This window comes from Lepidochelys olivacea (genome assembly GCF_965140295.1).
Source record: "Lepidochelys olivacea isolate rLepOli2 genome assembly, chromosome: 15".
NCBI lineage: Eukaryota > Metazoa > Chordata > Testudines > Cheloniidae > Lepidochelys > Lepidochelys olivacea.
The window spans coordinates 16,726,757-16,753,689 of record NC_140425.1 but is presented as its reverse complement, the minus strand read 5'-3'; the positions used below and the strand labels follow the sequence as shown (position 1 = coordinate 16,753,689).

The window sequence follows — 26,933 nt, the reverse complement described above, 5'->3', positions numbered from 1 at the left end:
TGCGCTGGTCCCTGGGACACAGGTGGAATGGGGTACTGCTGGAGGGGATGCACTAGGCTAGAGTGGGTTCTTAGTTGGAAAAACACTGGAATCACGTATGAGGAGAAGCCCCTGCATAGGCTATTCCTCTTCACTTGATCTTTCTCCTTCCCTATCTATCTTCCATTCCCCTTTCCGGCCAGCATTCCTGCATGCCTGTTCGTTGGCTGTGCGCCTGCTGAATTATTTACCAGCCTTGTTGAATTGAGAAGTGGCAAAGGCAGGCGTGTGAATCCCACCTGAGACTGTGCCAGCAAGAAGGAGCAGAGAGGGGGTGGGTGGGGGAAGGGTTTGCTACACAGGGCTTAATTAAATGCACAAACCCCTTCCAGGCAAAGCCTTGTGGAGGGATTGCTCCTCTGTCACCATGGAATCGGGGCAGAGGCAAGCCAAGTGCTCAGCTGAAGTGTCAGCTGAGCATCAGAGCACTCGCTCTCTGCTGCTGTTATTCTGAGCCCAGTGCAGGCCCCACAGCTGGGAGATGCCTTCATCTCTTACAAGTGTCAGGTCGACAAACTGGGGCATGGCAGGGCTGTCACACCGCAACTTCCCTCCGCTTTGTCAGCTCCTCGCCCGTTCCTAGTTTTCAGTGGTTGTTTTGCTGCGCGGGGTTAATGAGGATGTTGTACATTTTTAGAGACTAAATTGGCCTCATGTTAATTGTTGCATCTCCCAGTGTGCCTCAGTTAGCACGAGCATGTAAAAGGACAAGGGCTCCAATGTCATCCAGCAAGAGGGGGTGCAGAGAGTACTTGCTATAAAGAAATCTTTATCCACACGCTCATTGAACAAGAACTTTGGAAATATTCATAACCATTAGAAGTTCAAACACTGACCATAGTAATAAACTTAAGCCCTTACATGTCACCTTCCATCCATGCTCTTTACAAAAGGGGGTAACTATCACTATCCCCAATATTACAGATGGGGAAACTGAGGTACGGAGCAGCAATGTCATTTGCCCAAGTTCACACAGTTACGTAAGTCAGGAAGAGGACCCTTTGTCTCTTGACTCCCCCTCTGGTGTCTAACTCACAAGAGCACCCTGTTGATTGGCTATCTTTCCAAGCCAAAATTTATGACCACAGTATCCGAGCATCACCGTCACAGTTGAGTATATTAATGTAGCTGGTTTAAAAGCCACAGATCTACCTAAGATTCTGCCACCAGGTCACCCTCATTGGGCATCCTGCACATTGTGAAAATGGGCACACATTTCACAAGAGTCATGAAAACTAGATGGCTTTGTGACAGGTTAGATTCAGATTTTAGATAAACAGGGAGCACATTTTGGGCCACTTTCTGAACTTACGCCCCTTTTTCCTGCTGTGAACGATATGGCACACACAGGTGGTAAATCGTGCATTATTTATTTTTTGCACAGCACTGTAACCGTCCACAGAACTTTACAACAGGTGGGACACCCTATGCAACAAAAACAAAACCTCACCCACATCTCTGCTCCCAAGAGCTTACATTCAAAAGTCACAGACAAGTACAGAACAGATAGCAACTAGAGAGCTGTGTGGGGACTTGGGGAAGGAACAACCCTTCCTGTTCTTGTGGGCTCTGATTCAATGCCCCCTGAAACTCCTATTGACTTTAGTGGGCACTGAATCAAGGCTGAGAGCAAGAGATTACACTGAAAGCACAGAGCACTTACTTTTCCACTCATCAGCAGGCTGGCTCGTCGGCTATAGGGGGTTGCTGAAACGAACTGGTTCTGTCGTCTGCTGCTGTTAGCCCTCTGCCTCATGCATGGGTAGCAAGATGTGGGGGAGGCTCAGAATGCAGTCATTTTGGAAATGCCTATATCAAATAGCATACATGAAGCTGGCTCCTTATTATGTTGGTTTGGGCAGGAGGGCTGTTGTTGGGGACACAGTGGGAGAAAAGGGAGCGCAAGACTATCTTGGGGAATCCTTATCAATACAGCCCTGCCAGGAAGCCAAGCCAGCAGCTAGTGTTTGCAAATCTCTTGGAAGCTGGAATCCGCCCTGCAAACACTAAGGATGGTCATGGCTCACTTTCCTAACAGTCCTCTTAGCATGTCACATGTTTCTATCAAGAGAATCCTAGAAGTTATGCTGGAAGGGGAAGTGAAATAACAGAGACGTGAGCTGTATGTACAGAGCGGCTGTGAGAACAGGCCACGCTCCAGGAATGAGAAACGGCAAACAGTACAACAGCTAAAAACATTTACCCAGCTAGAAAAGAAGAAGACAGAGCAACAAGCAGCAGCCAGCTACCAAATGGGCATTTTTGGGTTGCAACTGCTTGCCTTTGCCAAATTTAAAGGGCCAGAACCCAGAAAGGCATGCTGGGGGGAAAAATTCCTACAGTGGGGAGAGCTGGTAGGAACCAGATAGTTACAAAGCACAGTGCTCCTGGGGAAGGTGCTGCTCCTGCATTGTATGAACCACCTTTGGGCCACAGTGGTGTGGTTAGTTAGAGGTGGTGCTCTCAGCTATGGTTGGTTGACAAAGAGGGGCTGGCTGATTTCCTAGCGGATCACAGAACTAGTTCATCAAGTGTGGCGGCAGTAACGAAGACTGGATGCTTCACAGGAAGATGACCTCTCATAATGCACTTGGCAAAGCTGCATGGATGCAATGTCCTTCCTTCCTATCCCTTGCTACTTGCTATTCCATGTTTACTGTAAAGACCAGAGAAGGCTGCTAGGTTCAGCAGATAATCTTGTCAGTATAAATTCTAAACCAGCCTCAATATATGGCACATCATCCAGCTACAAGCCTCTCTGCACTGACTCTAAAGCCTTCTAATGTATGAGCTTGGGTTGCTGGCAAGGATCCTCGAGAACGAGGTGGCTTTGCTCTCATGGCAGGAGCATCTTTCTCAGGAATGGGAGCATGGCTATCTGCCAGCAGGAAGCTAGATCTCTCCATGGATAGGACGTCCCTCAATCTTACAGACCCATTTGGGTGCTCGAGATACATGTGAGTTTTCTGAGACTGCAGCTTTTACTCTAGAAGGCTGCAAAGAGCCAGGGCCGACTTTAGAATGGGTGCATCATCGGTGGAGTCAGACCTGCTCACTGCCTGTCTGAGGTTGCTCCCAGTGTTTTCCTGAGGACTGGAGGTAGTGAATTTGATCTCTGGTCAATGAGGTGAGGGTCTGTCCAGTTTCACTTCCCTCTAAAGTATCCCTGTAAGGCAATTTGATGATCTACATCCATACTCAATTAGACAACCCATTCATATAGGGTGGATACCTCTTTATCTTCTTACAGATTCTGCAGAATATGTTTGACACTCTGCTGGCCTCTTCTTCTAATTGGTAAGGGCCCCGTTCTGTGACCTATATTTGTGTGTTTTGCTGTCTAGTAGTCTAATTGAAATTAATGGAACTATTCACAGAAGAAACTACTACTCAGCATGAGTAGAGGGGCAGAATAGGCCCTAAGTCCGTTACTTTTTCTTTCCAAAGGGAACAAAACTCCCCCTTAATCTGAGGAGCTGTGGCAAAGAGAAGATATTCATAGAAGGAGTGTTAGAAAATTGATTAACAGTAAAGTGGGGCCCAAAACTGCGCATTTGGATCAGGGGGTTGGGTTCAAGACTAGGGCCACCTTTTGTTAATAGGAGAGTCACATGCACCTCATTGCTGCATTTCACAGTAGGATTGTACAAACCCTTTCCTGGTTTTTTGCTCCTGGCTTCATATTCCCTGAATCTCAGCATGAGATTTTGTTTCAACCGCATGCAGGCCCTGCAAGCAAACCACAGCCACAATCAGCCTTGTTTCAAGTCCAATGTTCACATGGCTTCCACCCCAAATCATAAATCCCACCCTGTCACCTGGAATTTAGCCCAAACATGGCCAAACCTCAGCCTGCGTTCATGGGAAACTTGACCTAGGTTCACTGAAAGGTTTGTAAATCCAGCCGGTGTTCTGGGTTTGTAACAAAACCCCAAACTAGGCAAAACCTTGTTGGTTTTAGGGTGCTTTACAGAGCTTTAATATGGATCTAGTTAATAGGCCCATGGTGTCACCTAGTGGTGACAGACCGCACTGGCTTGTGTAAGCACACATGCCACATGTATGCTGCCCCCTACACACCCTGCATAAATCGTGACTGGGCTGTAATTGCACTTTTAGTCAATAAATCTCTCCAGCGGTGCATGAATTATTCGAGAGATGGCACAGCTTTCCAGTCCCCATGAAAATCATTCAGTGCTCACTAATAAAGTCAGGGCAGACTCTGCTTTCCCTGTCATTTTCATGAAATTAGCAAACACGGACTCCTGGAGAAAGAGCTAACTACAGTAGCTTTGAAGGAAAGCAGCCGGCATCGAACTCAATCTGAAATCCGTTTTAAAGGGTCAACATCAGCTTTAAAGTCACAACTTGTCTGAACGTTTGTATTTACTTCTATTGTTACAAGTGACACCTAAAAGCCCTATAACAGAGATATTAGAGGAAAAATGGATCTCTCTGTACTTCGATGACTTCCGCGGTGCAGTCAAACAGATACGCCAATTTTCAAAGGTAGTTGCTGATTTTTGGAGGACTTTGGACCTGATTTTCATAAGCACTGAAAGTCACAGATCCAATTTACTTCAAATTTGTTGAATTTACTTCAGCTCTTCTGAAAATCAAGGTGCCCCAGGTTGGGCATTTCTGAAAACATTGGCGTTAGTCACTTTCTCCTGTGGTTGGTATGGGTCTCCCACACAGCAACAGGGGAAAGAAAAATGCAGTGAAAGACAGAAAAACATGATTGGAAAACCACCACATTGCCAGAGGGGCTGGGAACCAGGGGGAGAACCTGCAAGGTCAGCTTGGTATTTGAATCTGACTAGGATTTCAGGGTCCTGGTGTCCCTTTAAGGTGTCATCATGGAGCTCTCTTAGGTGTTTCTTTTCTAATTCTAACAAATTTATTTGGGCATAAGCTTTTGTGCTATAACCCACTTCATCAGATGCATGGAGTGAAAAATTCAGTAGGCAGGTATAAATATACAGCCCATGAAAAGATGGGAGTTGCCTTATCAAGTGGGTAGGAGAGCACTTCAATCTCTCTGGACACTCAATAACAGACTTAAAGGTGCCCATTCTTCAACAAAACACCTTCAAAAACAGACTTCAATGAGAAACTGCAGAACTGGAATTAATTTGCGAACTTGACCCCATTTAATTAGGCCTGAATAAAGACTGGGGGTGGCTGGGTCACTACAAAAAGTAATTTTCCCTCTGTTGATATTCACCTGTTCTTGTCAACTGTTGGGAATGGGCCACATGCACCCTAATTGAATTGGCCTCGTTAGCACTGACCCCCCACTTGGCAAGGCAACTCCCATCCTTTCATGGGCTGTATATTTATACCTGCCTACTGAATTTTTCACTCCATGCATCTGATGAAGTGGGTTATAGCTCACGAAAGCTTATGCCCAAATAAATTTGTTAGTCTCCAAGGTGCCACAAGGACTCCTCGTTGTTTTTGCTGATACAGACTAACACAGCTAACCCTCTGAAACTTTTCTGATTCAGTCTTCCTATCTGGGGCTTATCCTTCCCTTCTAATCCAGTCTGATTCTCTTCACAGTCATATCTGCCTGCCAAGGGGCAGACTACCCTTTGCATGCTCCCACACACTTTCTGCAATGAACCTCTCTCCCTGTAGCTCTTAGCTGTCTACCTAGACACAACTGGCAGGTTACGATAGTACTTGCCTCCCCTTTATCAATCATTGTCACAGTGTAGGGCTTGATGATGAAAACAGAGACAGGCCGAAGGCACAAAATTCTGATTTAGATCCAAACTTGCCCAAAGGTTTTGGGGGTGGGCATGCAGGAGTGGGAATAGGGTCTGCCTAACCCCAAGGTTGTTGTTGGGGCCCATCCCTAGATGAAGGTATTAAGCATGATAATAGCACTGATCAGGTGTCATGTTCGTGTCAGGCAATTCCAAACAGCTGATCTCAACCATATTATATAAAATTGGAGAGGAGAGACTTAACCTCTTCATGCCTGGATTTGAAGTAGTTCTGTGCCTTTAATATACTCTTTATAACATGGGGAAATCTCCCTGCATTGAGTCTGAGAGCTCTTCAGAGCTGGGTTCATTCAAAGGGTTTCCATCTCTTCTGTGACCCATAGAGTTGTTTTCTCCCCCATCCTATAGCCTTTGCTCTATTTACGACAGGGTGTTCTGTATTTCATAAGCCGATCTCATCCCTTCCACAGCAGGGTCACCACACAGGGTATAGCATTGAGAAGATGCCCTCTCAGCTGATAATGGTAGCAATATTACAGGGAGCAGGATTAAAGAAAGCAAATGCCACCTTACATTTATAGAGCACATTTCATCCCAAGGCACTTACAAAATACATATGTATAGTACCATTGAAATCCAGCCACCTTTGTGGTGGAGGGCAATTGCTAGATAGACAACCAGCACAAGTGAGGGGAAGATTTTGGCCACAATATCCAAGACATTGGCCACTGGCGGAAGACAGGATACTGGGCTAGATGGACCTTTGGTCTGACCCAGTATGGCCACTCTTATATTCTTAAATTCAACCCCTGCTCTTTGTAAATGTGCTTTAGACTCTTTATTATTCACACAGGGCAGACAGGACCCATGTTTTTAAAGGTCTCCTCTGAGAAAACACAAGAGTCAGCTGCATGGATTTAGCTTGGAAGGTCAACAAGCCCATCTGACCATGCCAGGATAGGACCTCTGTGATGTGAGAGTGTCCAGTGATGCCAAACCTGGGGGACAGCTTAGGGGTCTAAGCACCACCTGCTTGATGCCCTGTCTGGCAGGTGTGTCGCGCTGAAGGTCGCAGTCTCCCCCACTGGTCCCAGTAAAGCCAGAGATTCTGTTTCCCCCCTTAACAGCCTTCCTTCACATCCATTATAGCTTGTTGTGGAGTGTCCTCTACTGGCAGCTTTGTGTCGCTGCTATGAGGTTACAATCAACAAGGCTGAGGAAATTTGCTAGATCCATATAAAGCCAGGCAGCAGTTAACGGACAAGCAATGCTTTCATAGGTTGGCCCTGTGCTAGTAGTCTGTGCTGCTAGGTAGGAGACCCAAATTCAATTCTCCAAACCCTTGTAGCTCTGGGGAGCTTAGTCACCTGTTGCGGGATGATTGGTCTCCGTCTCCTCTCTTCAAATCCCTGGAGGAACAGTAGCCTGATGTATGGCCTACTAAGCCTCTCCCAGTTCCTCTCACTTCTCCTGTTGGAATTCTAGACAGAAGGGTCATCCCTGCACAAAGGCACTTCCATAATGCCTGCAGGAGCCAGGTTTACCCTTATTTGCAGCCAGGCTGGGAATCCTGCCAGGCTGAGTCACAGGTGGTACAGTGGGAGCCTTCTTCAAGCAGCAGATCAAACGAGCAATTTGATCTGACCGTCGCCTCCACTCCCCCGGCAACTCCTCAGCATGTTCGTTTCCTTGTGCCCCTTTTTGGCCTGGTAGGAGATGGGAATCCAGTTGCTATTTCCCTGAGGCCGCTGCACTTCCTCTCATGTGGGGTTTGTTTTCTTCCCTCTCCTGACTTTGTGCTGTGGAGGAGCCATGAACAGTAACCCCTATTCCTCAGAGGGGAGTGGACATTCATCCTGTCCCTGCACACTGGGCAGAGAGTCAGGAATCCCTTGCAGAGTACTCAGACAGCTGGACACAGTTTGCACGTGTGTGGTGGTATATCAGAAAACACAGGAACCTTCCACAGTCTTACAACCACTAACCTGCCATCAGACAGGCAAGCATTATCCTCATTTAACACATAGGCAAAACGAGGCCAAATGGTTAAGTGACTTGCCCGAGAGACTGGCACAGCCAGCCAGTGTTAATTAAAACTAGGATCAGAACTCAGGAGTTCAGGGCTCCTGAAGCCTCTGCTCAGAGCACAAGCTGTTCTTGTAAATTTGTTACTTAATTAAAATAATAAAAATACTTCTAAGAGAACACCCATAAATACCATCATGTACTTAGATTACTGGTTAATTTACACCTGGCTGCCATGCATGCACAGCGCAGCCATGGGCTGGAAACAGCTTTACAATGTGTGTGTGATTCACTTTCACTTGGGCATTGTGGAGCAGTTGGATTTTTGTTCAGAATAGTACCACCGCCTAATTCCTATTCATGACTTATCACCTGGAAACACAGAGATGCCTGATTTGAAAGTTGTTAATGAAATACCATCCAACTGAGCCCTGGCTAGAGAAAGAGGGCTACTCCGTAGCAAAGCGCTGGAACTCCCATTTCATACCTGTCCTTGCTTGTCTGTCAAGTCGAAGGCATGAGATTTTGCTTTGGAGTCTTCTCAGCCCATTGCTCCTTCCCTGCTGCCTTGCCATGCATTTGTCTTGGGAGCTGCCTCCCGCGTTGCCAACTCTTGCAATTTTATAACAAGTCGGTTGTTTTTCTTAAAGCCTCAACTTCTGGAATCTGGGGACTGTATGAGAACCTCTGCTTTCATTTAAAAAAAAAAAAAACCACAACTAAAAAAACCTCCACGTTTCTAACCCACCAAAATGTGGAGTAAGTATGACCTAAAGGCTCAGAATGCAGAAAAAGTGAATAAAAAGAACCCAAATGTATTCTTTATTTTTAAAAAATCTCATACATTTTAAAGCCATCTCACGATTTTGGGGCCTGACTCACAATTTTTGAAAGCTTGAAGTTGGCAGTACTGGAACGGCAGCTCTACAATGGGGGAGAGATTCAAATGAACGGAATGTAGGATGCTTTTTGGATATCCTTCAAGGAGCGTGGTTCCTGGATGGACCTAGCCTGTCTGGCAGCATGAAAGAGGTTTACTGCACCACGGGCATGAGGATTCAGATAAAAAGCACATTGGGATGGCTCTGACAGTATTGGAATGACAAAGGTGATAGGCCCCTGACCAAAGTGCAGTAGCTGCTATAGGGCATTGTTCACAACAGTCACCACAGGACTACAAGTTATAGCGATGCAAAGCTCTTCACCTCACCATGAAAATGCAGCATTCAGGGGAAAGTGACTGGAGCCACTAGAACGGAATGCCAGTACAGCAAGCAAATAGTGCTGGGGTGGGGCTCTTTGACACCTTGGAAACACAGGTTGTCTGCTATACACAGACATTAAAGATCTTAGGGCCCTTTGAACAACAGGGGTTTGCCTTTGGCCATGAGCTTCCCCTCCACACTCTTTTGTACTGGTCTGTTGCCCCTCTACTCTAGCAGTGGTGTTATGCGCGCTCAGTTTGAGGCTAGCTTGGAATGAAATGCAGTGTGGGGCAGATTCTGAGCTCCAGCATACCAGTGTACATGGAGATAGTGCAGCCTGAGATCAGAATCTGGGGCTGCATCTTTTCCTTTACAGGTCAAACCTCATCATTATAAATGATTCCAAGCTCAGCCTGCAGTTAGGAGCATCCTTTTATTACACTTGTTTTGACCCACTTTGACAATGGTGATTTTATAAGGGTGTGTGTGTGGGTGTGTTGGGGAGGGGGGTGAGTAAAAATGCATGTGTAAATCTGTGGTGAAACACCTTCCCCACACACACAGCAGCACCAATTTACTAGGGATATAATCCAAACCACGCTGCCAGCAACACAGCCAGAATTTCCTCTGAACACTTTACGAAGTGGAATCCGGCTTCTCAGCTTCTTCAATGACCCATGGATCCTTATTCTCCTAGCAGATCAACCTCAGCTGGCTCCAGGCATTTTCTGGACAAGCTGCAGCATGTGCTGATTATCCGCAGGGGGTACTCCGACACCGCATACCAGCCACAACATTACACAGCCAGATTGCTCTGTTTCAGTCTCTCTCTCTCTCTCACACACACACACACGCATTTGAAGAGTGCCCATCAAGTTACCAGCAGCATGAAACCCTGGGTCCAGCAGATGCAAATGAGTGGCTATAAATTTTGTTCCTTTCTCCTGCCCTGCAAACACAGACTGAACTGCAGCTGACTCTGACCCTGAAACTCAGGTCTCACTGGGACCTAGAATTCCTGAGGGTGGGGGAGGGGCATCTTTGCCTGGATGGAATAGATATAGAATTTTAATACTTCTATCCCAACACAGCTGAAGCACGAGAACATAGGCACTTTTCAAAATTTTACCCACAAATTCAACTAAGTCTCTTTTTCGAAACTGATTTAGGCGCTTAGGAGACGAAGTCACTGGGGCTTCACCACCTTAGTCCCTTTTGAAAACAGGATTTAAGCACTTTTCAGAATTTTACCCACATAGTCCCTTAGGCTGCTACATCCTGCTGGGGCAGGCAGATGCACTCAGAAACTATCCCGCCTGACTATTGATTCAATGCCTCGGAAGTGTCTGGAATATTCTTAGGCATCTCCCCATTTTCCTCTCCTTCTCTCCTCAACCTAGCAGAGTCTGAAAGTGAAGGTACAGAATGTGACAGAGTTAGAAAGATTTGGCACTAGTGTGCTGATTTGCATGATCAAATGCAAACTAGTTAATCCTCTCCACTTCTTGGAGGGGATTCAGTTCGGAGCAATTCTCTCCATTTCACATCTCATTGCTGCTCAGTTTAAGCCAGAGAAATGACCAAAGAGACTGCTATGGGCAGTTACCCTTTCAGAGGGATGCACACTTGACTTATGAAAATGAGATCTGCAGCTGGAATGCACTGTGGCTTGGAAAATGGGGGTGGGGAGAAAAGAAAAAATACTCCTGCAACTTCCTATTAAAGAAGAGGAGTTCATTGTGTTCACCAGATTTCATGCCAGCAAATAAAACTACATCGGAGTGACCCTAAACACAGGTCCTTTTTTGTTTTAAATATAGTGCAAATATGAGTGAACTGAATGAAGACAACAGATGTCCTTGAGATGTTGGGCATTGTGTTCCAACAGATTTTATTTTTCTGTCTGCATTTGACCAAAAAACAACACAAAAGGAGCCTGCCAGATTTCAGGGCAGACTGATCAATCATTTACTTGCTAATGTTACCAAAACTGGTAAAATTAATTGCTCATTTTCCTTCTGAGCAGCACCACTGAATGCTCTACTTGCATTCTCACATCTTTGGGTTCAACTACGTGATTGGAAGTGACCTTTTAAGCTAATCCACCTTCTACATGGCAGGCCTGTATTCATTATTCCTGACTGAATTCCCAGCAGTTGTTTGTTGTGTCTAGCTTTAAATCTCTCTAATAATAATTCCACTAGTTTAGGATAGCTTCTTCTATTGTCTAATTGTCTTCAGTCAGGGCTTTTTCTTCTTCATTAGCCTAAACTTTTCTTGCATTCTTTTAAAACAGTTGCTTCTCCCTCTTTGTATCCTTGCTTGAGGCATTTTTATTTAGGCTTTCAGTTTATACAGTGCATTTCTTAATCATCCAAGGTGCAGGAGAGGAAAATGCACACACACAAGCAATAAAAATAAAACCAAAATTAACTCTCGCAGAACTCCCTGATCCCCTAAAAAAACGGAAATCCTAGTCTTTCCCTTGTCAATCCAGCTCCTCAGACAAAGCCTGAACAAACAGATTTTGCTGCAAAGGTCAATCAACTCCTACTCAACCATGGGAGACAAACTGTAGAGGCTAGGAATGTCAGTGGGAATGCCCTGCCTCAGCGCCAGGGTATGCTAATCTAAGGCCTGTCACAGCCCAACTGAATTTACTGTTGAGCTAAGCCAGGTAGAAGTGTGTGTTTTAAAATATCCATCCCACGAAGCCCTTTGCAGATTCAAGCCAGTACCTTAAATTGCAGTGTATATAGCACAGGCTTAGTGTTCTCCCCACAACAGACACCACGAAGTAGCCTCATTTTGCATGAACTACAGCTTCCACATGGTCTTCAACAGCAGCTCCACAGGGAGCGTGTTGCAGTAATTCCCACTAGGTAGCAAAGGCACAGGACACTGGGTCAAAGTCTTCATTTCCAGCAGCAGCAAGCATCCTAGCCAAGTGGAGATGGAGGCAAATGAAAAAAAAAGTCTGGACAACAATTGCTATCTGGGGTATCCTGAAGAACCAGGATCCCCAAAGTGAGTGAGTCTGAATGCCCCCAAAGGATCAGATACCTCCTCCTTTCTGCCTAGCTGGAATGACCGTAGCGTCTGCCTTGGCTCCCATCCAAGCTTTGATTCCGGCCAGGCACCAGGAAAGCCAAGCAACCACCCCAGACGGATCAGAGCAATAGTGATGGGACATCTGGCATGTCAACAGAGCTTTACTCAACACCAGCTAAATTAGTACTGCCCATGCCACACCCAAGTCCAACATCTGACTGAAGGAGATCTTAGGACCCCTAGTAGCAGGGGAAGGTTGTGGGGGGGTGGTCAAGGGGCCTGGGCCCTGCTGCCGGGGACAGGGACAGAGACAGAGACAGAGCAAGCCAGGGCCCCCCTCCACCTCCAGTATGTTTGGCCCCTGTCCCCAGCAGCCAAGCCCAGACAGGGAGCGAGTCCTGTCTGACTGCCAGGGACAGCAGCCAAACAAGCAGGGGAAATGCACAGGGAAAGGACTGAGCCCCCCTTCCTCTGACCCCACAGGTAATGTGGGGCGGGGAGAGCAGGGAGGGTTGGATAGGGGGTTGGGGGGGCCCTAGAGGGGGTAGTCAGGGGGTGAGGAGCAGGGGAGATTGGATAGGGGATGGGGATCCCGGGGGGACGGCCAGGGGGCAGAGAGCAGGGGTGTTTGGATAGGATGCAGGCGCCCCGGGGGGCAGTCAGGAGTGGGGAGCAGAGAGGGTTGGATGGGGGTGGGAGTTCCGTGGGGCTGGAATGGAGGCAGGGGCATGCCACGCCTCGCTGTTTTGGGAGGCATAGCCTCCCCCAGCCTTTCCTACCTGGCCCTCCATACAATTTCTGTACCTGATGCGGCCCTCAGGCCAAAAAGTTTGCCCACCCCTGCCCTAATACATCTCCTTCGTGTGAGACCCACTGGTGATTGTATGTCACCATAGAGTGTAACCACTTCCCTTGGATCCTTCCTGACATAGCAGAAAGTGAAGACTCCCCAAAGGAAAGTAAGCCAAAATGCTTGAAAGAGACAATGCCTCAAAAAGATAGATTAGAAAAAGTATAAAGATGAACAGCACTTGAATAAAGTTCCCCTGCAAACTCTGAGGAGAGATGTATGGGGAAGTGAGTGCAAATCCTAAAATATGATGGCCAAATTCTGAGCCCTACTCCAGTGGTGCAAAGTGGCCATAAAAAAAGCAAATCTGGTCCCCTGAAGACTCATGGGTTACTGTGGCATCATCTATACCATTCACAGTGAAGTGAGCAGCAGGTTGCCTCTATCTCACAGCAACCTCTGGCTGCCGGAATGAGGCTGTGGGTAGTAACACATGGATGAGAGCAGCATTCAGTTTGAACCAGGGTCTGGATCAGGAGAGCATACAGGTGGCTGAAAGCCAATTGTGGCCTTCTGGATGAGATGTGCTTGGCAGGACTAGAGGATCCGGCTCAGTATCTTCAGTGAAGTAGGATGACAGGTAAATAATTATCTCTTCTCGATAAGTACCATCTGTGCAGGTTTCTCACTGCTGTAAAGCTGGTCGTTCAAGGAATCTCAGACAAAAAAGGAAAATAAAACCGCAGCTAGTGGAAAGAACAAGACCCATGCCAAAATGTGAACATGCTTTTTTGTTTTTAAAAAAGGGAAAGATAAGAGGTCCACAAAACACCATGGGTAAAAACACGGCTGCAGCCACGAGACACAATAAATGTAGCATGGTTTCAGCTTTCACCTGTTGGCCCTTGCATACTCTTTCTGCCAGACTAGCGATGACCTGCACCCTACCTCGAGGTTTTAATTGAGTTACATGTAGCTGGGCTCCTGTGTACCCTAGTTGTCTGTTGGGACACTGGGTATATTACCACAAACCCTGGTAATGCCAACACCCTGGTAAGAAGGCCGATTGATCTTCTGACACCCTGCAGAGCAGTGTCCTTGATCAGCCAAATCATTCACCTAGGGAACGGAGGATCACAAGCACTGCTAGTTTCTGAGGGTAGGCCTTAACTACCACTCAGACCTGACTTGGAAGCAGGAAGGGACGCAGGTTGATCAGCTACTCAAGGCAGGACTGACCCTGCGCAAGCTGAGATGGGAGCTGTTTTGCTGAACTCAAACAGGAGGTAAAGAAAGGACCTACTGGAAGTTTCCAAGGTCACAGTTAAGTTCCGTGGTGGCCATAGGGGGAAAAAGTGGTGATTGGCGAACGTAGATACTGTCAGAATGCGGACTTGCTGCTGCAGCTGCCCAGTCTCCGGGCAGTTCATTAGAGCCACTTGATTGACCACTCCACTTGACTGGTTGAGGAAGGCAGCAAACCTGTTCTTAGGTTCAACAGCAACAACTGATCTCCGGCAGCTCTATGCTCTTTCCCGCAGCTACAATCTCGCCAGTGCCCACCTGTTCCTAATCTTGCTTCAGGCCTGATCCGGCCTTGTTCACAGCCATGCTATCGTCCTGTCTCTCCCGCTCCACTCCTGACTCCGGTTGTGACCTTTGGCTCTGACTTTTGGTACCGGACTCTGGCTCTGACCTTCAGCATTGTTCCTGGCCTGACTGCCTCTTCTCTGACTATTAAGCCTGACCACCCACATCCTAGATGGATCATTTGATGATTACCTGTTCTGTTCATTCCCTCTGAAGCACCTGGCATTGGCCACTGTCGGAAGACAGGATACTGGGCTAGCTGGACCTTTGGTCTGACCCAGTATGGCCATTTTTGTGTCCTGGTTCATGACACATACTACTGCTGCCCTCGGGGACCAAAAATCCTTAAGCATGTCAGGAGCTCTACTTCTGTCAATCTACAGAGTTGAATCCAGGTGCGAGAAACCTGCACAGAAAATACCTTTACAGAAATAATAATCTACCATTTAAAAGTGAATATGCCCAAGGCTGAAGAAGGGTTGAGACTCCTCTTATAGATAGGTGGGGGAAAAACCCACAGTGAACATGAACCCTAGTCACTGCGTGAACTTGCAAAATGATGTGCTGGACCAAACCCAAGCAGCTTACAACCCTTGGGTGAAAGAAGAGTATATTTCAAAGGATTTGTAATACAGGCACAATAAAGTCGAAGATCTTTATTACATTTTATAGATTAAATATATCTTCAGTAGAGTTTTGGTTTTTTTTAAACACACAAAAGGGAAAAAAATACATTCTTCATGTACATATGAAATACTGACCATGTAGCAGGGACCATAGACAGTGCAAAGTCTTAACACAGATGCAGAGACATCACCACCTTGGACGATTATCATTACTTTTCTACAGTATAATTAGAGCAAATCAACACTTCTTCATCGCTCCAACTTCAAACCCCTCACTTTCAGGGGATTCTACTGGATGGTGTGTTAAGGGTTTTTAAACTCACTATAAAATCCTTGCATTGCACAAAAACTCCTGTACGTCCCAGCTTTACCTCTGAGAATTTACACATTCATAACCAGAGGAGGATGTTCATTTATGATTGCAGCCAACTCCAAGAAAACCACAGAAAAAAAAATATACATCCCAGTGGAGAGAGGAACTAATTGGATTTGTTGATTGTTGCAGGGTCCAGTAAAATGTGTACATACACACGAGAGACTGGAGACAGTGAAGCGTGATTGAACAGTTCCTATTACTAGTCTGGAGAAAAGGCATTGGGATGTGACGAGTATCATTTTCCCCAGACTAATCTTCCTTGTCTCTCAGTATGGGATATCATTCTGGTAGTACTGGATCATGTCATATGTCCTACTCCTACAAAACAATAGAAGAATCATGGGTGAATGAGGGGCTATAGAAATGCATCAGCAGATCAACTGCAAAAATGAAATCTCAAAGAAATGAAGATGCACGGATGATAACCTGTAATCAAACTTAAACCTCCACTTTGAAGGCACTGTGAGAGAGCAGTGTCATGATGAGTAACGCATCAGTCTGCTCCAGTTTAAACTAGCAGAGCTCATTTGGCCCTGACGCCAGTCAGCTGAGAGTACATAGAGAAATCATTCTATAATTTCATGATTAAATCAGCAGGTCCTTTGTTAAAAAATAAATTCATACTACTTCCCTCTCCAGTTCTTAATCCTGAGCTGAATTCCATTAAGTGGAAACTATGCTACAGTACTATATTACAGTTGGGCACGTTAGTGACTATAAGGCTAACCTGAGAGACGCTTTGTCACTGACACTAGGACTGGTGCAGCAACATCAAAAGAGAGACTGACTTATAACTTAGTAAGAGTTACATCCTCACTAACTGGACTGGCTAAGCATGGCTCTGACTAACCTTCCACTATTGCTAGGCTAAAGAGAATAACTTCTTTGCACTTTACTAAGGCAAGAAAAAGGGGGCGAAGTCTGCAGTGGTTTTACTATTTTATGCATTAGCAGGAAACAAACTTTCAGTGCTTAGACTTGCAAGAGGCACCTTAGGCAGATTAGATCAAATCAACTCTTCTGTTTAGGGGAAAGAAATACATAATTCACTTGAGTAGTATTCAGAGTACTGCACAAGGGCAGGGTCACATAAAAATCCAAGTAACCTAAAATAGAACAGGAACAACAATGGAAATAGAAGTAACCAGAGTGGCAGTAGTTGAAATATTAACAAGCAAACCTAAATATTACTTTTATGTCTGTGATACACATGAAACTGACATGATCTTGTATCTTATGCCATCGTAGAATGAGCTGAGGCGGCCAAGGGTGAGTAAATGACAATGTCAGCTTTTACAATAGGAGCTAAACCTAATATTTAAAATATATGTTTTGCATTTAATTTAATTTTCTGTTCAAATCTTTCATAGGACACTGTAAAACTATTTATGTATCAGGAGGCATGAACACGGTTACCACTGGGTAATTAGCTAACAAGGTTTTTTTGGGCTTATTGTGAAGCCAATGCGGTGCTTTATTCTATTCAGTACACTAAATACCACATCCCAAGAGAACGAAGCCCACCCAGATTGGCTTGGGCGAGCCAAGCTGCCAAACTGCTGTCTTTGCTCCGCAAGGTGCTGTTCTCTTTCTGAACCATTGTGCATTATGCAATGTAATGTCAAGTAGTCGGATGACTAATGCATCGATGTGATACACAGGTATGAAGAGAAGTTTGATTGGAAAGAGAGGAACGGTCATCACAGAGAAGGGTAGGTTATACTTTTCTCCACAAATAATAATTTAGCACTTATTTAGTGCTTTACATCTTCAAACTGCTGTGCCGACAGCAGGTTCTACTCTCCCTCTTCTGCAGAGATTAAGTGACTGGGCAAGACAACACAGCAAATCGGTTGCAAAAATTATTTTAAATCCCCGCATTCTTGTCCCTAAGCCTCATGCTCAGTCCAGTAGGCTGTACATGCAGCTTCCTCTGCATATATACTCCCAGCTTTCTAAAAGGCAACGAGCACGAAGGTCACAATCTCTCTTCATTCAGAAAAGTAGGCAAGAGATCCCTGTTGCCAGCCAATACCATTCTTTGGCAACGTTATCCCTGCATAAATCAGAAAGGATTCCCAGCCCTCAAACAGCATAACACAATTAGCTAGGTGCAATATTAGAGGAGGGGTGCTGGGCTGCTTTGGGAAGCCATCAGGCATCAGTCACTGCTGGAAGCAAAATGCTGAACTTGATTAGGCTGTTGTCTACGATGGCACGGAAAATCCCATGTTCTTTAGACCAGGCAACAGAAACCGCTGCCTCAGCTTAGTAATAGTCTACTCCCATAAAAGGGAATATATGGTAAGGTATAGTATGGTCACAAGCTAGGGCCGCTCTCTTGCATTACTGTGAGGTCAACAACTACCGAGCTTTATGCCACCTATGGCACAAGATCTTTAACCCCCTCAAAAGGCTAACCAACTAGTGTCCAGTCTAGGGAAGAGACCGGGAGAAGACAGACAGAAGATGCCACACCTGTTACTGAGGAAGCAGCTCTGAATGATCTTAATGATGAAGTTTGCTGCCTCTCGCTCCGTCATGTTGGGGCTGAACCTATGCCTGTATTGGGGGGGGAAAAAAGCACACATTAGCTGTGCTCCTCTGGTTCTTACAGTAGAAAAAAAACGAAGAGTTGCATATTAGTTCTGTATAGCTTTTCTCCTGTAGTAATTATTAGCACCCAGTGTATTCCACAGACAGTGACACTTGAAGAATCACCTGAGTATTGGTACTCACAAGAGAAGAGATCAATACTGTAAAACTGTGGCTGGATTTCCAGCAAGAACTCTAGGAAGAGGAGAGACCTAATCAAACACCCTTTCTCTTGCAGCTCCTGCCCTTCAAATATCTATACTTTGGAGATAGTGTAAGTTGGGGCTCAGACGGTCTCCTCCCCACCACATGGAATGAATGAATGACTGTAGGAAATGGTGACTACAGAGCTAACGCAAGAGTCAGAAGGTTGTGGATTTGATTTAAGTGCCACACCAGGAGCTGGACGTACACCAAACTACTGATGCTGCAATGCAGTATTAGGGGAGTACTGTACTGTAAGAACGACCAAGGAATGATCCTTGGTACTAATCCTCGGGTTGGCTTTCACTTTGGCTGGTAACCTTCCCACTTTGCAATTAGGATGCAGGTTAAATCATTCAGTGCCTGTCCTGGTGAACGTTAAAGATCTCAATGGCATTTGAGAAGAGTGCAAATCTTAGATCCTGGACAACATCCCTCTTCTTCAAACAGGTTCTCTCCTCTATGGTTATGCGTTTGCCAATGCTGAGGCGTTGACTTTCTAATTTCCCCAGGAGTGCTCAACCCCGGCTCCACCCCAGGCCCCGCCGCCACTCCACACCTTCCCCCCAGGGACCCACCCCCGCCTCTTCCTGCCCCCTCCCCCGAGCACATCCATTCTTGCTCCACCTATTCCTGCCCCTGCTCCTTCCCCAACCCCCCTGGCCTCCTGCACACAGCTGATCACCAGTGGGCGGGAGGTGCTGGGGAGAGGGGAGTAGCTGATCGCTGGGGCCCGCCAGTGGGCAGGAAGCACTGTGGTGAGGGTGGGGGAGGAGCTGATTGGCAGGGCCACCGATGGGTGCTGAGCTCACACTATTTTTTTTCCCGTGGGTGCTCCCACAGAGTCGGCACCTATGCTGAGCAGTTAAAAACTACTCTATTTACCTGCACAGTCACAGCACTAGTTGAATTTAACTCAGTTTGCGCACAGTGCTTTGAAATCCCTATTGCATGAGAGACGCTATAAAACAATCAAATTCTCCTTCAAAACATTTATTAGGCCATATTTGGCTAGGGTCAAACTACACCTGCTGCTACGTTAAGACAAACAGTAGAGGCAATGCTCCTATGGTGAAAAAATAAGGAAAGGGTTAACAGATATCTGCATGACTTACTTCAACAACTTGATTGTCTGCCCTCGGAAACAGGGGAGCCCTGTATCCAACATCAAGGTAACCAGAGAGACTACAGCATCCATGTAGGGTCTAGAGAGAGAGAAAGAGAGACGGCAAAAGGCAATTAGAGTTCTCAAACTTTTCCTGCCTTTGCTGGGTACAGAGCATAAACTGAGGAATTCAGCTGGGGACTGGATCACACCTTTTATTGTAATTTAATCTACACAGTTTAATCCTCTTATGTTTGCTGATGGCGCTGTACTGCTGTTCACAGTCTGTCGCCCTAATTAAATTACTGCGACAAAGGCAATTTCGCTCCCCTGTGTTTGGCAGCCAGATAAGCAGAATGGTGTGAGATGGATAACAACCTTGGGGAGAACGGTACTAAACAGTATTTGGGCAAAGTAACATTCTTTTGGCAATAGTAAAAATGTAATCAGCTGAATCCAACAGCACACTGCTCTTAAGCAAACAGCATGGGAAATCCATTAGCGCGGCACTATTTCCTAACGCCTCCATGTAGCCCTCTATGACTATACCCCCCACCATTAGGTTTGCCAATTTTGGTTGGAGATATTCCTGGAGGTTTCATCATATGACATAATCTTTAATTAAAGATGAAGCTTTAATTCCTGGAGAGTCCAGGACAATCCTGGGGGGTTGGCAACCCTACCCACCATCCGCTATGTGAATACTCCCAACATTCAGATGATATTTTTGCCTCTGTTTCAGTGCCTTCCCAGGCCTGCCAAAATTAACACACTGAACTCTGCTGACATGACGAGTGCTCCCAGACGGACACAGGTTGGGCTACTAACTGAGGAAGCTTTGATTTTTTTAAGTTAGCATCAATAATACTTCGCTTTTATAGAGTACATCTTCACTGCATAGTTAACTTAGGCTATTTTACTTGGGTGTTGCCCCTAACCCGCCTCCTGTCCACACATGAAACACTCTCAACCCAAGTGGGGTGGTGCTTTCAAACCAGGCTACCTGGCTAACCTGGGACGACAGACTAATCCTCGGGTTGGCTTTCATTTTGGCTGGTAACCTTCCCACTTTGCAATTAGGATGCAGGTTAAATCACTCAAGTGCTGATGACCTTCCAGTGCCTTCCCTCAATTCCCCCAATGTGCCTAGAAGGCAGGCAAGTGTCCCACAATTAAATGAATAAGAATTGGCTCCACTTAGTGCAGCACAGAAAACAACAGCATACACCATCAGAAGTCCTAGCGACACCCATGAGTGAGTGCAGCAGCTCAGGCTTGGGGTAGGCTACCCAGGTGCCAATCACCTGAGTAAACTCTGCATTGAAGACATATCCACAGAGGGCTTCCCACTGAAGCATCTCAAACACGTTCTACTAAAGGTGGGAAATATCAGCCACATTTTAGACAGAAAAAATCTGACAGAGAGAGAGATTAAAGGGTAAATCTTCATCAGAGTGGCCTCAACCTGTCTGAAAATATACCTTTAATGATTTACCCAAAAGATATACAGTGAGGGCTGGTCTATACTAAAGCTGTAAGTCGACCTAAGTTATGCCACTTCAGTTACCTACGTTCCATAACTCAAGTCGACGTAACTTAGGAGACGCTCTCCCGCCGACTTCACCTCCCTGGAAGGCGAGTACAGACATCGATGGAAGAGTGCTCTGTCATTGATTTAGCTTGTCTTCACCAGACCCACTAAATCGACACCGCTGCATCGATCGCAACAGTGCCGATTTAGCTATAAATATAGACAAGCCCTGAGACAGTGGCAGAAGGGGGAACAGAATATAGTTCTCTTAACTGCCAGTGCCTAATGCCCTATTCAGCAAGCAAGACTGCCTCCCTAGCCCAAGTTAAATGGTGCTGGACTCGTGCTAGCACCAAAGTAAAGATTTAAGAAATCTTCTTTGTGACTGGCTGGCTGCAAGTTGGATTGCTGGGCTCAAACTGCTTACATGGTTTACAATGGAAGTTCTGGCCCCACCTGATAAGCATCATATCAGCTGGAGCTCAATGTGGTTGTCCTATTAGTGCTGATGGCAGAGGTTCTAGAGGAATTCAAAAATTTTCTCCATACCCCAGATTATTAACACCATACACACGAAGTACAGCGAAGCAAGGAAAGGGCTAAACTTAAAGATCAACATGGAAGAAATTCCCCCATGTGACATACAAGTATGAAATGAACAAGAAACCAGGAAGCTCAATCAGAATATGAAGTCAATGCAAACTTTGTAAGAAGCCACCTTGCCTCACACTCTGGCATTGTTAGAGAAGAGGAATGCATGTTGGGATAGGCTCAGGCCCATGATAGAGTACTCTTCCCTTCCCAGATTTTAGATCATATCCATTGTCTGCTGAATACAGGCTGATGCCTTTTGGTAAGGGCAGAGTTTTCACAGTTCTTCATAATTCAAAGCAAGGTCTCAGATTCTAGAGTCATGTTTATTATCTAAGGGAAGTTCTCACTATTTTGGGGAGCAATGATTCCATTTGCACAGGACACGGCCTTCAGATAAGCATGAGATTCAAATGCACTAAGTAGTAAAGAAAGCTAATTGCTGATTATCCACTAAATATCAGTTATTAGATGTGGAAGCACCCCTGGCTGTGAACAAACGAGGAGAGATGCAAAGCCTTCTCACCTGACTGCTAGGTACCCCCTGACACACATCTCCATGAACCACTTGAAAGGGGTGGCCTCCATTTTTCCTCCCATTATCATCACCATCTCATCGGTCAGCTTGATGTCTGGTTCCCAGCCCAGATTTCCACCAGGTGAGCTTTCAAACATGAAACCAAAATCTGCACACACACACACAAACATATAATAAACCAGTGAATGTACTGTACTGGTTAATAGGGCACTGATTGCTGTAGAAACTAAATGCTCAATTACATCCAAAGAGAGACCAGGAATCCATGTGGAGACTTGAGAGTAAATGGAGTCAGTCTATCATGGCTCACCCCCTAAAGAAGGGCCGGCTGTCTTCTGTTCAGCCTGAAGTTTCTCTGTGGTTTCAAGCCTTATGTGACAATAGCCTAGCTAGTGGTGACAGATCGTGTCCCTTTCATTACCCATATTTGACCAGAGACTGTGACCATTCCTCTCCCATGCAGACCTCAGACCACTTCCATCCCTCCAGGCTAGACTATGTAATGCACACCTCTAAGGGCTACCTTCAAGACCCCCCAGAATCTCTAATTAGTGCAAAATTCCCCTCAGTATCCCACCTCTCCCGGAAATACTCTTTGTCCTTCCTGGTACTGTCCCCAAAGTATGGCACAAAAATCCATGGTTTCTCTGCCCATGAGGATACCAGTCATAGAGCTGTTCCAATCTGGCTCCCCTACCAGTGAGGGTAACAGCTGAAAGGGATAACAGAGGTGGGCCCAAGACCCCACATTATGACTACATATTGTATGCACTCCTATTGCCCTCCTCTGAAGTGTGTTTGCAGATGAACTTGGAGTGCACGAATACAAAAGTAAAGATGAAACTTAATGTGAGGTGTTTCACAACTCACTACATAAGTAAGCTTCTCACTGACGCATTAGTGGATTTCCATAAACGCAAATTCTGTGCAGAGGTTACATAGCCTTGGTTACATAAACTTACCAGCTAAAGCATAAAATCTAAAATGCACCCATACAGTGATGAAAGAAATCAAATGATACTTCACTAGCATATCTAAAATTAAAAAAACAAACAAGTATTTGCTTAAGGCAGGTAGAAATTTGCAAGTCTGGATTACAAAGCGGCACACAATCACACATACTGTAAGGAAATGCACACTTCTTTCACACATCAGGAACTCTTCCCATCCTTTTGGAAATCTTGAAATCACTGAACAGAGAATGACTTCAGAGGAGGAGAACTGGCTTTTTAATTTTTTTAAACAATATCTTGCAGCAGAATGAAACGGCAGAGACATACAGAAGGCCAAGGGGACACAACTGACCAATATGAATGATGTGCCCCTTTTTGTCCAGCATGATGTTGCCATTGTGTCTGTCTTTAATCTGGAGCAGAAACAGCAGGAGGCTATAGGCAGCCATACTGCGGATGAAATTATATCGAGCCTGCATAAATGAGAAATTAGAGCAAATTCAGAAGAGGAGGGCTAGTGTGCTACACCATCCCAAGAGCAGATATAATCTGATAAAGAATTTCTGCCATTCATGTTTACACTATTTTAAATGAATGACATTCTCCAGTCCTGCAACAGCTTCTGTGCATAGCCTGCTCACAGGATTATCTGCATCTGACACCAGGTACCGTATTATGGTAATAATTATACAATATAGTGTCACGGTATTTCTTATAGCCAGAATGCTTCTCAAGTCAATATTTGGCTATGTTTGGCCAGTTGGTATGTTACCTTTTGGAAAGCAAGGGTTGACTCGTCTCCATATTGCCTTGTAAAGTAATCATACATTCCGAAGTCTGTCTGCCTGCCCAGCTGGTCACGGGAGGTGCAGTCAGGAATGCATTCAATAACACCACACTGAAGGGGAAGACAAACAAGACTGCAAAGCACGTTCCCAACATACATTTTTCATGGCTGATGGCAGCTATACAGATCCCATGGGACATATGGGTAAAAATGTCTAGAACACTGAATATACATTTCCCATTTATTCATTAAAAAGAATGTCCCAAACTTTCCACCTTTCCTATAACTAACTGAAGAGGAGATTCATGACTGCTTCCCAGAGGTACTTCTCTCTGGCACTTTCTGCTGCTCACACAACATATTCTCAAGGGAGAGGGGGTAGGAGTGTCACAGGTGGCAAGTGCCCAGTCAGAAGCTTAGGGGAAGGTGATCTGGGGATAAAAATTCCCTGCTCTAGAGGAATATGGGCTGACAGAGAGATGCCCCTTTCAACAGTGCTTAATTCTGTTCACAGTCTGAATAGTTTATCATCCACTTACCCCTGGGGCTGTGGCCACCACTCTATAGGGGAACACAAACAGGTCCAGGCCTACCAGCTGAAATATATTCTTGAAGAGATCAATGATTTGTAAAGCTAACATGTCCTGTTTAACAACAAAAAGGGGCATAAGTATTAGAGAGGTCATGCAACAAGATCCAACTGGTTATGAAAGTGGTCTGAAGAACAGAGCAAACAAACACCCCACAGAAAGTTAGCAGATGTGTACTTAGTGTTGCACTCACTATATCTATAGAGGAAAAACAGATGGAAAATGTAGTTTGGGTGGGCAGGAAGTCAATGTACACAGATGTCATTCAGATAAGGTGTTAACACTGAAGACTTATCTGCTTGCCTCTGACGGATATGAAAATCCTTGGCATTCCTTGAGGAAAGGAGTAGGAGTAACTCCAACATCGTAGCCAATATTCCCCTTCTCAGTTAAAAAGAAACCGGTTTGAATCCATAACACACTTCACTTTGGAAGCCACTGCTGAACTACCATTAACTACACTTTTTTTTAAAATAAAGTTTGCTGTTTGGAGTGTGAGGCTTCAACAGGCATTTTTGGCACTGGGTAAAGCTGTGTCTTGAACGTATGAGATTTTCTTTCCACCACTTTTCCAGGAGTGGGTAATGTAGTTCTCCCCTTTCACTATGTCTCTGTAATAAGCTAAACATTGTCCCCAAGAGCTCCAGAGAGAAGGGTACTCCAGTGTGATTTTTATTCCCCTTTAAAATACAACCTCTGTCAATCAATTTTCAATTACTATAGAAGCTTTTTACCTGTCTGCAGTCATCGCCCACTTTAAAGATAGCTGCTTGCCAACAGATTTTCTTACGGTCAACCCCTTCTTCTCCACTTTCGTCTATGGAGTCAGAGCGACAACGCAGACCTGCAAACAGAGCAAAAAGCAAAACTTGAACATGGAGCTTAATTAGCAGCCTTGAATCACAATAAATGACAGTACTGGAAACTTAACCCTTCACTTGTCTACAAGAGATTTTCTGCATTGCAGGGTGAATTGCACTGAGTAACACTGAATTCCTGAAGACGTTATGTTTCCTGCAGTACAGGTGGCATTTATACATACAAATTAGATTCCAAAATAGCCCTCATGGTCTGCCGGAAAAGTACATGTACAAATCAAGCCCAGGAGCTAAAAATCCTTCTGAAATTTATGATTTAAAAAAGCATTGCACAGCCGCGTTAACCTGAGTTTCCTTGTTTTCTAAACTACCCAAATATACCTAATTTACATGCTGGATTTAAAGTCATTGGCAAAATTTCTTTAGTACACAAATATCTGCTCTGTTTTTACAAGATCTGATTTGCCTCTTAAAACTCAAACAACAAGCTTATTTCCCCCCGCCACAATTTACAGAATTCAATTTCTGGGTTGAATTAACATGCCTTACGTTAAAATTTGAACCCAGTTTTACTGGAATGATACCATCCACCAAAAGCATGAAACTGCAATGAGTCATTGACTGTTAATTAGTAGTATAAATGATTAAGAACTATATTACTGACCTTCTTTTTCAAGTTCACTGACTCCACACCATTTAACCTTGAACTTGGCCAAGTATGGTGCTTTTGCAGCACTGAAAGTACAAACACACACATAAGGAAGTTGAGTTTGATGTTTCCAACCAACAAAACGTCCTAGAAAAGACCTAAATATTGTAACTAAGATTATCTGAGGTATAAAACAACATGATGTTGCCTCTGCACAGGAAAGAGGCAAGATAGACGAGGCAATATCTTTTATTGGACCAACTTCAGTTGGTGGTAGGTACAAGCACGAGCTACACTTGTGACACACTGCTTCCTTTCCCAGACCAGAGGAAGAGCTCCATGTAGCATGAAAGCTTGTACCTTCCACTAGCAAAAAAGTTGGTCCAATAAAAGATATTACCTCACGTACCTCGTCTCTTTCATATCTTGGGACCAACAAGGCTACAACAACACTGCAAATTACCTCTGCATAGGAGTTCCAGACTTGTAGTCAATATCCAAAACAATCGCTTCAGGATTGCTGGGCAAGTAACAGCCTACAACAAAAGGGGAGAAGAGAACTTGATAGACATGAAGTGAATTCACCAGCTAGCGTGACAGAGTGAATTTCTAGAAGTTTGACAATACATTGATTCATGTAATTTTAAAATCTATATTGAAGTTAGAAATGGATACATTACAGTCTACCACCATAAGACAGTCTATAGGCTGTAGCCTGTAAAGGACACAGGATACCTTTTAGATTGGTCATTAATTGCCAGAGAAAACAGATTACAGAAAGACAGATAAAACTTATCCCTCAAAAATCCCGAATAAGTTTTAAAGGTCAGATTCAGAGGGGGAAAAAAAGGGGTCTTGGAGCAGTAGAGACTTTCAAAGTATGGGATAGGGACAGAGGACACGAGAGGGAAGGGCAGTTAGATGGTTGTGTCTCATCCCTGAAAACTTATTTCTTCACATGCATAGCCTGCCCGCCCATCATCCACCAAGAACATGCGACACAAAGCAAAAGGTTTTCTTAACCTTGCTCTTCAATTGTACTGCTCCCTTCATGCTCTTTGGGGCAGAGATCTTCATATCTGGATTGTGACATGCCATGCACACTGTTGGTACTATACAAATATTTGTGCTACCA

At 45.1% G+C, this 26,933-nt stretch overlaps 1 protein-coding gene across 2 annotated transcripts in view; it reads right to left on the bottom strand.

Moving 5' to 3' along the window:
• Positions 1 to 15,076: 15,076 nt before the first annotated feature.
• The window catches only part of PI4KA (phosphatidylinositol 4-kinase alpha), a 98,722-nt gene continuing 86,865 nt past the window's right edge, over positions 15,077 to 26,933 (bottom strand). For both annotated transcript variants that reach the window (XM_084649148.1, XM_084649149.1), the window contains exons 46-55: positions 26,262 to 26,334; positions 25,814 to 25,884; positions 25,066 to 25,175; positions 24,281 to 24,385; positions 23,727 to 23,852; positions 23,307 to 23,427; positions 21,990 to 22,149; positions 19,352 to 19,441; positions 17,916 to 17,999; positions 15,077 to 15,755 (exon numbers count right to left, since the gene is read on the bottom strand). In XM_084649148.1, the coding sequence (XP_084505274.1) occupies positions 15,704 to 15,755; positions 17,916 to 17,999; positions 19,352 to 19,441; positions 21,990 to 22,149; positions 23,307 to 23,427; positions 23,727 to 23,852; positions 24,281 to 24,385; positions 25,066 to 25,175; positions 25,814 to 25,884; positions 26,262 to 26,334 (992 nt within the window). In that variant the 3' untranslated portion in view covers positions 15,077 to 15,703. The remainder of the gene's footprint in view (positions 15,756 to 17,915; positions 18,000 to 19,351; positions 19,442 to 21,989; positions 22,150 to 23,306; positions 23,428 to 23,726; positions 23,853 to 24,280; positions 24,386 to 25,065; positions 25,176 to 25,813; positions 25,885 to 26,261; positions 26,335 to 26,933) is intronic.